The following is an 11,497-nucleotide window of genomic DNA, read 5'->3' as shown; positions in this document are numbered from 1 at the left end:
ACTCTCATCATAACAACACGTCTCGTCTCATACTTCATACAAAGTCTGAAAAACTTTCACAAGAACAAAGATCACGCCCCAACTTCCGGACACAGTTTGAGGCTTGATCACTTCCCTCGTTTTGGGTGCACCAACTTCCGTGAGTTGATTTCGTTCCCGCCAAAAAATGGCGGCGGCGGCGTTGGCGGGAGATGACCTGTCGAGGCAGTCGAGTAGCCGGAGGAGCTGGCGGTCGACGAGTGTCCGGGAATTATGGAACGCGCCGGACGTGTTCCAGCGGAGCGTCCGGCAGATGGACGAGGAGGAGGAGCTCAAGTGGGCAGCCATAGAGAGGTTGCCGACTTACGATAGGATGAGGAAAGGGATGTTGAGGAATGTTATGAGCAATGGAAGGGTTGTGGCTGAAGAAGTCGACGTTGTGAATCTTGGGGATTCAGAGAAGAAGCGGTTGATGGAGAGCATACTTAAGGTTATTGAGGAGGACAATGAGAAGTTCTTGAAGAAGCTCAGAGCTAGAAATGACAGGTAATTCGATTCGGAAATTAATAGTGTTCAATGATTTATATGTTTTGCTTGGCTTTATATTGCTTTGCATGTTTTTGAGTTTTATGTTTTCCTAAATTTTGATCTGTGACTTTGGGAAACAGGGTTGGTATCGATATTCCTAGAGTTGAGGTTCGATTCCAAAATCTAAAAATAGAGGGAGATGCATTTGTTGGCACCAGAGCACTTCCGACTCTATGGAATTCCACCTTGAACGCAATAGAGGTATTTTGCAAAGACATTTCCTAATTGTGGAGTTTACTTCTTTATCTTGTGTGCCTACTGTAATCTATGGATTTTGAAAATTACTGTTGATGATATTAGGGAATACTGGGACTTGTTGGACTTTCACCATCAAAGAAAAGAATTGTGAAGATACTAGAAGATGTTAGTGGTATTGTCAAACCAGCAAGGTATGATATCAGTTTGGCAAACATAAATAATCTAGATCTTGGATGAAATTGGCTGAAGAAGCTCTTATACTTGTTTTCAGGTTGACACTTCTTCTTGGACCTCCGGGATCAGGAAAAACAACATTGCTAAAAGCACTTTCTGGCAAACTAGATAGGGATCTTAAGGTAATTCGATATTCTATGTCTAACTTTTATCATTTCAAATAAACTATATATACTTGATGTTCCTACTTAATTGTTTTGTTTTGCATCCATATTGACAACTTGTGCTTCTAAACAGGTTGATGGGAAAGTGACTTACTGCGGCCATGAATTTAATGAATTTATACCTCAGAAAACCTCTGCTTATATTAGCCAGCATGATCTTCATTATGGTGAGATGACAGTTCGTGAAACACTTGATTTCTCTGGACGTTGCCTAGGAGTTGGAACAAGGTATGATAAACTAGCAGAGTTGTCTAGACGGGAGAAAGATGCAGGTATTAAACCAGATCCTGGGATTGATGCATACATGAAAGCCACATCTCTGGCAGGACAGGAAACAAGTTTGGTCACAGATTATGTTCTCAAGGTCTGTTTCTTCAATCATAGGAGTTTTTCATTTTTTTTTTTTTTTTGCCATATTGTACAAACTACAAGCTAACCTGATTGTCTCTGATATTCTTTTAACAGATTCTTGGATTGGATATCTGTGCTGATATTCTGGTGGGTGATGAAATGAGAAGGGGAATATCTGGTGGACAAAAGAAGCGTGTCACGACTGGTATGTAACCATTGTTCCTCGATGATTATGTTTTCTCATCTTTCTTTGAATATTTGAGCGAATACTGACGAACTTTCCTTGCTTAAAAATTGAAAAATGAAAACTAGTGTGCGAACCTATTTCCAATAATAACTTTAGTTGGTTTCACTGAATACAGGAGAGATGTTAGTTGGACCAGCAAAAGCATATTTCATGGATGAAATATCAACAGGGTTGGATAGTTCCACAACCTTTCAGATTGTCAGATACATGAGACAGATGGTTCACATTATGGATGTGTCAATGGTCATCTCTCTATTGCAGCCTGCACCCGAGACATACGATCTTTTTGATGATGTTATCCTTCTCTCGGACGGTCAGATTGTTTATCAAGGCCCACGTGAGAATGTCCTCGAGTTCTTTGAATATATGGGATTCAAATGCCCTGACAGAAAAGGTGTTGCAGACTTCTTGCAAGAAGTTACCTCAAAGAAGGACCAAGAACAATACTGGTTCAAGAACCAACCTTACAGATCAGTCACAGTCTCTGATTTTGTTCGTGCATTCAGCTCCTTTCATGTTGGCCAACGGCTTGGGGAAGAACTAAGAGTCTCTTATGATAAAAGACAAGCCCATCCTGCTGCTTTGGTTAAGGAAAAGTATGGAATATCTAGTATGGAGCTCTTCAAGGCATGCTTTGCAAGGGAATTGCTCCTAATGAAGCGGAACTCTTTTGTTTACATATTCAAAACTGCACAGATTGCCATCATGGCTACAATTACTTTGACTGTATTCCTTAGAACAGAAATGAAATCAGGGACACAAGCTGATTCATCAAAGTATTGGGGGGCACTATTTTTCAGTCTCATTAACATCATGTTTAATGGAATGACAGAGCTTGCAATGACAGTTTTCCGGCTTCCAGTGTTCTTTAAACAGAGGGATGCCTTGTTCTATCCAGCGTGGGCTTTTGCGTTGCCCATTTGGGTGACCAGAATTCCTATTTCAGTTGTGGAATCTGCAATATGGATCGGCTTTACCTATTATTCCATAGGATTTGCACCTGATGCCAGTAGGTAAGTGTTAATCTGTTGCTTTATCATTTGCAGATGCTTTATACATTCCTAGATGTGTTGTTAAAAATTACCAATGCTTTTTCTCTGTCCTATATGTTCAGGTTCTTCAAACAGTTATTGGCTTATATTTGGATAAGTCAGATGGCACTCTCCCTCTTCCGTTTTATTGCAGCTCTTGGAAGAACACCTGTGGTTGCTAACACAATAGGTTCATTTGTCCTGCTACTTGTATTTGTGCTTGGAGGTTATATTGTTGCTAAAGGTCAGCCTCCTTTTCTAGTCAATGCTTGTATAAATTAGACATATAATTTTTCAAAATGTTTAAACCTTTCTCTTATTGATCTGCAGATGACATCCAGTCATGGATGATATGGGGCTACTATATCTCACCTATGATGTATGGACAGAATGCAATTGCTATTAATGAATTTCTTGATGATAGATGGGGCGGCGTAAGTTTTCTTAAATCTCTGTTGATTTTCTCCTATACATCAATAATAACAATTTAAAGTTTAATCTCCCATGATCATAGGCTCAAGCTCTTAAGTTTAACAAAACTTTTTATTTTATCCTTGGAACAGCCACCAATCAACTCCACTCAGCCCACTGTGGGGAAAGCCCTTCTCAGGCAAAGAGGCCTGTACACTACAGAATCTTGGTATTGGATTTGTATTGGAGCGCTCGTCGGGTTTTCTCTTCTCTTCAATCTGATGTTCATTGCAGCATTGACCTACTTGAACCGTAAGTTTAATAACTTTCATTCATCATTTATCTATTTTTATGATAATGGATACAAGTGTTGACTATTTTTTTTTATGTACAACTCATTTTAGCTCTTGGCGACAACAAAACTCTACTTGGGGAGGATGACTCTGAAAACAAGAGGAGGCCACGATTGACAGAAGGTTGAAATACTATATATCTTGTGTATCACTTAACTAGCTTGGATCCTTTTATTGGAAAGCATTCATTTTGTATTTCTAAATTATGAATTACACCAGATATGTAACTGTGGCTACTTGCAAATTTCGTATAGGAATTGATATGCAAGTGAGAAATGCTGAAGGAAGTTCAAACGTACAAGCCAAGAGAGGAATGGTGTTACCCTTCCAGCCACTTTCTCTCGCTTTCAGCCATGTTAACTACTATGTGGATATGCCTGCGGTAAGTCATACCTTTAATCTTTTTGACCAAAGCTTTAAAATTTCCGGAAATCAGTGTGATAATGTGTATCAAAAGAGAAACAGTATTATATGAAATAATAAAAGGCTTCAAACTGAGTTTAGTATATGCATCTTAAGAATTCATAGTCATTAACAGTAACTAAGAATACTCATTCTTCCATATATTAGTAGTAACAATCATGCTTCATTATCAGGAGATGAAGACCCAAGGTGTTGAAGAGGACCGACTGCAACTACTAAGAGATGTCAATGGGGCATTCAGGCCAGGGGTTCTCACTGCTTTAGTCGGTGTTAGTGGTGCTGGAAAAACTACTTTGATGGATGTCTTAGCTGGAAGAAAAACTGGTGGTTATATCGAAGGAAATATTAGCATCTCTGGATACCCAAAAAACCAAACTACATTTGCTCGGGTTAGCGGTTATTGTGAACAGAACGACATTCATTCTCCATATGTTACTGTTTATGAATCTCTGCTATACTCTGCCTGGCTACGTCTTACTAAGGATGTCGACAAAACCAAAAGAAAGGTATGTCATTCAGTAAACCATAAAATAAGTTATGGACTTGGTGGATATTGCTACATAGTTGACTCCTATTGTCTTGGCTATTATAGATGTTTGTTGATGAAGTTATGGACTTGGTGGAGCTTAACCCCTTGAGGAATGCTTTAGTTGGACTACCAGGAGTGGACGGACTTTCAACTGAACAAAGAAAGAGGCTAACCATTGCTGTAGAATTGGTTGCTAATCCTTCCATTATCTTTATGGATGAGCCAACATCAGGGCTTGATGCCAGAGCAGCTGCAATTGTTATGCGTACTGTAAGAAACACAGTCGATACAGGACGTACCGTAGTCTGCACTATTCACCAACCTAGCATTGACATTTTTGAAGCTTTTGATGAGGTATTATTAACCTTTCAAATTAATACGTCAATCTCTAACACTTGACTATCTCATGGTTCATACATCACCTTGATTTTCTATTCGTTTGCAGCTTTTCTTAATGAAAAGAGGAGGACAAGTGATTTATGCTGGACCTCTTGGTGACCGGTCTCACAAGCTTGTTGAATATTTTGAGGTAACTTTATACGATGCTTTACCTTCAGCGTTCAGTCCAATTCTAGTTCTCGGTAGTTATATTGCTGTGGCATTTCCAATCATTTGAATATATTCTTAGAATGATTGAATTGCTCCTAATGAAATTATATGATGTGGTTAGAAATAAATCATAACTTTAAAAAAAAAAAAATTTACTTGCAGGCCATTCCAGGAGTTCCAAAGATCAAAGACGGCTTCAACCCTGCTACATGGATGTTAGACGTCAGTTCTGCTGCAGTTGAGGCTCATAATAACATTGATTTTGCCGAAGTATATGCGAACTCTGAGCTGTATAGGTATGTAGAGTTTTTATGTATCTGTTTATTTGTTATATATATATATATATATATATATTAAATTATAATAATTGTGGTTACTTGTTCAGGAGCGTTCAAGAACTTATTAAGGAATTGAGCACTCCACTCCCTGGCTCCAAGGACCTTTACTTCCCCACCAAATATTCACAAAGCTTCCCAACTCAATGCAAGGCTTGCTTTTGGAAACAACACTGGTCATACTGGAGGAACTCGCAATACAATGCCATCAGGTTTTTCACCACAATAGTCATCGGCGCACTTTTTGGTATCATCTTCTGGAACAAAGGAGACGTGCTGTAAGTTTAAGAACTTAATACTAAATGATCCATTTTTCTATGTTTGTTCTCTCCTAGAGTTCTCACTTCTATGATTTGTCAACAGAGAAAAAGAACAAGATATTATTAACCTTATGGGAGCAACCTATGCTGCTGTTCTTTTCCTTGGAGCGGGCAATGGTCATTCTGTGCAATCTGTGGTTTCGATTGAGAGAACAGTTTTCTACCGAGAAAGAGCAGCAGGAATGTATTCAGAGTTGCCTTATGCATTTGCTCAGGTAAGAAATTCAAACCTACACTTTTGTATTCGGATTTGGCTAACACCAAAGTATATATTCTTTTTTATTCATTTACATATTAACCATGATATATTGCTGAACATTTTGTGATGTAGGTGGCCATTGAGACAATTTATGTTGCTATACAATCCTTCATATATTGCCTTCTGCTATTTTTTATGATCGGCTACAAATTCAAAATTGAGAAGTTCTTGTACTTCTACTACTTCACATGCATGTGTTTTACATACTTCTCAATGTATGGCATGATGGTGGTTGCCCTAACTCCTGGCCATCAAATCGCGTCAATTGTAATGTCCTTCTTCATGAGTTTCTGGAATTTGTTCTCTGGTTTCCTCATCCCTAGACCGGTATGTTATAATTTTCCTTTTGTTTTTATTTTAAGGCGAATGGAAGTGGTTGCTATTTTTATTTTCCATATTAATACCTAGGAATGTTACAATTGTAAACATGGAATTTTGCTAAGTATGTTATGATTCTTGACATATTCATTCTCAATTTTGCAGTTAATCCCGATATGGTGGAGGTGGTACTACTGGGGTTCTCCAGTTGCTTGGACAATCTACGGTATCATTGGATCTCAATTCGGTGATCGGAGCGATAGGAGTATCACAACTGCTGAAGGATCTGTTACAGTTGATGAATACCTTAAGGAGGCTTATGGCTATGACCACGACTTCCTCATACCAGTTGTTGCTGCTCATGTTGGTTGGGTCCTCCTCTTCTTCTTTGTCTTTGCTTATGGTATCAAGTACCTTAACTTCCAGAGGAGATGATCAAGCACCCTCATTGTGCTTCGATTCAGCCTTTTCAGGGATGTTATAGCAGCAAGTCAGACTGAAAACAACTGCCGGTTAACTTTTTGTTCCTATTTATTTGACAATATTCAATAAAAGAAGCCTCGGCAATGACCGACTTTGATCTGTAAACAATGGCATTCATAACTGAACCAAGAACCTGATTGTACCCACATTTGTGATTCCCACTACTAGTGGATGTTTATATTGAGGATTTCAATTTAAATCCTGATCATATTGTCTATTTAAATTGAAGTAGTGCGCTATGTTATGCTTGTTACTGGCATCCCCTTTTATTACTCTATGTACAGCTATGCAACATTGCAGCCCCTCTCTGCCGAAGTGTACTTCTCACCTACGTTGCATAGAATCGGAAACGGAAGCGTGGAAGTGAAGCGTTTAGAAACGCGGAAGCGTTTTTTTTAAAAAATACTTGAAAACGGAAGCGTTTTGGAAGCGTGAAATAAAATAATATAAAAAATAATAATATTACTAGCTTTTCAAATCTTCTTATTTATTATTAATAATAAATACAAATTAATGAAACAATTTGCAACCTCCTAATTATTTAATTGTTTAGCCTCTTTATCTACTACTAATATAACTATTAATCCCATAATAACTATGTTTTTTCCATCCAAAAGTTCCAAACACCATTCTTTTTGAAAAAAATAAAAACGCAACTATAGCACGTGGGTGTGCAAATCAAGAGAGTGGAAGCCATCCATCTTCGTCATTCTGGCTGCTTCTCTCTTCAGCATCTCTTTTCTCTTTGTTCTCCGATTCTCCAGTTCTCCCTCACCTTCTACGTCTCTCTCTATCTCCTTCCAGATTCATATTTGTTTTGTCTCTCCTTTCTCGATCAAGGGGTCGTCAAGGAGAGGACGGGATTGATCATTGATTGCATAAGAGATTGAAAGAAGATCAACGCGTCGCTGACCCACAGTGCCTGTCCGCGCTTCCGAATTGAAGTCATGCGCTTCCATATCGGAATCGGACGCTTCCGCCGCGCTTCACAAACCTCATTTTCCCAGAATCGCACTTCCGGACGCTTCCTAGCGCTTCCACGGCGCTTCCGCTTCAGAAGCGCGAAGCGTGACCGTCTCGGCGCTTCCGTGCTTCCTAGCTTCTCACCCTATTCTGCCTACTAAAACTGGGTTGCTTTGTGAAATTGGTAATTTCTGTTTCCTGTTGAGTTACATTGCTTGAAAGCACATGTGGTGTTTTCTTATTTAATCTCGCCATCAAACAAACAATACGAAGAATGTTATTTAGAATCAAACACTAGTATTTGTAAATTTAATAAACCCATTTTGGCTTTTGTTTCTCATTGATCATTGATCTGTACTTCGTCATGTATAAATAAAAGATAATGTCCTTTTTCAGCTCCTTCTAATGACAAATCTTGAGCCCTTTTAATTTAGTGGCATCAACTCGTTGAAGCACTTCACATTTTAACATTTTTGTATCCTATAGATACAGATAAGTTTTCTTTGTTAATTTTTCTTTTTTTTGTTTTGCAACTATTTTGCCTTTTCACATTTTTAAATAAGTTTAATTAATCTCATTAATCAATAAAGGTTACACGTATCGTTTCACAGTTTCATCAACTTGTGAGTAGAGGGCGGATAAGAAAAAAGTGATAGGTATAGGGTAATTAATATCCTCATTACATCAAATTGTGTTCATAGAAAAATGAAAAATAGAAAATTTCTCATGGCGTACTTAGAAAAACTACGACGTTTAGTGTTTTTCCAACAGCTTAGTAGAATTTGAATTAAATATGATTTCGGAACTCTAGCCTCTTAGCATGTACTTGGGCAAACTTCTAAGTCTCTAACTCGATAACCAGAGAGATGAGTTGATAAATGAAAGCTTCAAGAATCAAGTTATCTACCTAAAATATTCTCACGTAATTTCAATATGTAAGAGAAATGGAATAAGAGAATTCATACGGTTTTTAACACAATAAGCAATTGGAATTAGTGTGGATCCCTCCTTGGGCAAACTTCTAAGTCTCTAACTCGATGACCGGAGAGATGAGTTTATGAATCAAAGCCTCCAGAATCAAGTTATCTGTCTAAAATATCCTCATGTAATTTCAATATCTCTAAATTATCCAACCTTAGAAATATATAGCGTAAATTCCTCCTATGATACCTCAAATATAGACAATTGGACAGTTTGGTACTTGACGTTTAGAAAGATGACACTTTGATACCTCAAGTTATGCTCCGTTTAACAGTTTGGTACTTCTGTTAACTTTTCAGTTAAATATGAGGATAAAATTGACATTTAAGTGCTATTTATAAATATAAACATAAAAATATGTGTTTTGTGGCTTCATGGGTATTAATGTTTTGTGCTGAATATAGCCCATTATATCGGATGTTCATCCATTATATTGGATAAATTAATGTTTTGTTTTCAATTTGGTAGTTCCGTATGTTCATGGCTCTATTATTCCGTTACTTTTTAGTTTGGTACTTCCGTATGTTCATCCATTATATTGGATAAATTATTGTTTTGTTCAAAACATAATTGATTTTTATTTTTTACGATGAACATAATTGAATTTTATATTTAAGAAATTTGGTCGTTGTGATCTAAACACTCACAAGACTACTTCACCGAGTTATATCTAATTAGTCCACTGAATTGGCTGAAGTTAGTTCCATGAGTGTTCAAATCACAAATACAAATTTCTTAAACACAAAATTAAATTAAATTATATTCGATCAATATAACAGAAAAATATTAATTCATATTTATATGCTCTCATAGTTGATGATCAAGCAACCTCATTGAGTATGCAATCAGCCTCTTCTGTGATGTTATGCAAGGTTCTAAAAGGCGTCGCCTTGTCCCGCCTAGGCGGTAGGCGGAGCTCAGTCACTCGGATTTTCACCTATGTGTTCAAGTAAGGCGGCCAACCGCCTTGGGGATATTTTTCAACATTTATTGACCCCAATAAAACGCTTTCTTTAAAATCTTGGGGATATTAAGTTTTGTATCGACCCTCGGTAAAACGTTTATTGCCCATAGTAAAACATTCTTAAACATTGCCGCCCCTAATAAAACATTTGACGAGCATTTATTATCTTTCTTTGAGGACGTTTTGGTGATATTTCATCTTATTGCTCTCTAAAAAGTTAGCTATGACCACGGTTAAACATTATATCCCCCAATAAAACATTCTTTAACTTTACTGCCCTAATAAAACTTCTGGCAAGGGTACCGTATGGTTTCGATAAGGTACGAAAAATTATGGTGACATTTAGAAAAATCCGGCTAGATTCCGGTGACCGGCGAGATTCCATCAAGATTCCGGTGGTCAGAGAAATTCCGGGACTGAAAACCGGTGACCGGAGTTCGGCAAAATTCCGGAGATCGGAGCCCGGCGAGGATTCGGCCAAGTCTTATCTCTCTTCCATTTTCTCTCTCTATGTTTGTTTACGGGATGAGGATAAAATGGTATTAAAATAAATATAGCTTCTTAAGAGTTTAGGAAATATTTGTTCATTTGGGCATACAAAATAATTTATTATATTCAAATAGACTCATGAAAAAGATTATCATTGAAATAAGCAATGAGGGTAAAATTAGTACTAAATTGATTTTTTTTTTTTTTACACAGGACGAAAAACCAATTTTATTGATCACAACTTGAGAATATGTAACAACAACATTCACACTATCCGCCTGCGGGGGCTACGTAAAAAGTAAATCTTGTAAAACTACCTAGTATACACCAAGTTATCTCTATTTTGAAGACCATATAGGTGAAGCACTATGATCAATCACTATTGCCTTGGTAGCAAACGAACCAAGTAACTAGCCATTAAGACACGAGGAGGAAGGGACAAGTCCTCAATCTATCTTATTTGACCACTTCCGGAATCACCTTACGCAGAGAGAGCAACCATAGAGCATTAACAAACCTAATTAAAGGCTGAAGCCTAATAATTAAGAAAATTCTCTGGACCTGCAAGCAGCCCTGGTCTAATCACTAACTAAAGCAATTATTAAAAACATAAAAACAAAACCAGGGCCCAAGAGGGAACCCTTGCCCAACCTCGAGCCCACCACGGGTCTACAAGTTGCACACAGGGCCAATAGACAAAGGCAACACCAAGACCATCCCACTCGGTCCAAAGGGGTGACCCATCGGACCACCCAGCCACCACAACCGCCGCTCAACTACCGGCTCTAGACTAGCACCACCGTCCCGTCTCCACCGCCATGGAGACCTCAACCGTTAAGGATCCCACCCTAAAACCAGCCACTTGATCGGAACACAGCAACCAAATCCGAGAAGGACAATTGAGCACCACCGTCAGCCAAGCCAACAACCAACAACCAACGCATATCGCCAACACTCATCCCTGACGCCCATCTAGATCCCAACCGAATCTGTTTCTATTCTCCTTTCCACACACACCCAGTTGCCCCTTCAAACAGCGCAAAAAGACTATAGCCTAACCCCCAAGGGAGAACTTACACATAGGCCAGAAGAGGTCTAGACCCCCCTAAGTTTTGGATTATTTGACTTTTGGTCCTTATTTAGCTAGTTAATATTGACTATGGGTTTAAATCTTCCTTAAATCTAACACTGAACACTGGTCATATAACATTGAAGTTCATATATATATATATATAGTCCTTTTCAAATAAGGACCTCCTTACCTTAGTTAAGGTACATATTTCTTTAATTTGACCTACTTTCTGATCATATTTTCTCATCATAGCCGT

General features: G+C 38.1%; 1 protein-coding gene across 1 annotated transcript; it reads left to right on the top strand.

Annotated features, from left to right (window-relative positions):
- LOC101313090 (pleiotropic drug resistance protein 2-like) lies at window positions 1–6,975 on the top strand. Its single transcript, XM_004291494.1, has 20 exons — window positions 1–525; window positions 648–768; window positions 868–956; window positions 1,037–1,121; window positions 1,237–1,527; window positions 1,629–1,719; window positions 1,877–2,774; window positions 2,876–3,036; window positions 3,123–3,226; window positions 3,356–3,515; window positions 3,608–3,679; window positions 3,811–3,938; window positions 4,153–4,485; window positions 4,572–4,862; window positions 4,954–5,037; window positions 5,220–5,353; window positions 5,443–5,670; window positions 5,756–5,927; window positions 6,044–6,298; window positions 6,455–6,975. Exons 1-20 carry the CDS (start codon window positions 167–169, stop codon window positions 6,722–6,724), a joined length of 4,326 nt encoding a protein of 1,441 aa, XP_004291542.1. The 5' UTR covers window positions 1–166; the 3' UTR covers window positions 6,725–6,975.
- The last annotated feature ends 4,522 nt before the right edge of the window (window positions 6,976–11,497 follow it).

This window comes from Fragaria vesca, linkage group LG2, assembly GCF_000184155.1.
Source record: "Fragaria vesca subsp. vesca linkage group LG2, FraVesHawaii_1.0, whole genome shotgun sequence".
In the NCBI taxonomy this organism is placed as follows: Eukaryota; Viridiplantae; Streptophyta; class Magnoliopsida; order Rosales; family Rosaceae; genus Fragaria; species Fragaria vesca.
The sequence above is the reverse complement of the archived record's forward strand: the minus strand, read 5'-3'. Positions and strand labels throughout refer to the sequence as shown.

What these genes read in the sequence shown, in the direction of transcription:
- LOC101313090 (XM_004291494.1), top strand. Translation starts at nt 167, where the DNA reads ATGGCGGCGGCGGCGTTGGCGGGAGATGACCTGTCGAGGCAGTCGAGT. An exon ending in TCACAGATTATGTTCTCAAG is followed by an intron (nt 1,528 to 1,628) that starts GTCTGTTTCTTC and finishes TTCTTTTAACAG; the next exon opens with ATTCTTGGATTGGATATCTG. An exon ending in AGCATTGACCTACTTGAACC is followed by an intron (nt 3,516 to 3,607) that starts GTAAGTTTAATA and finishes AACTCATTTTAG; the next exon opens with CTCTTGGCGACAACAAAACT.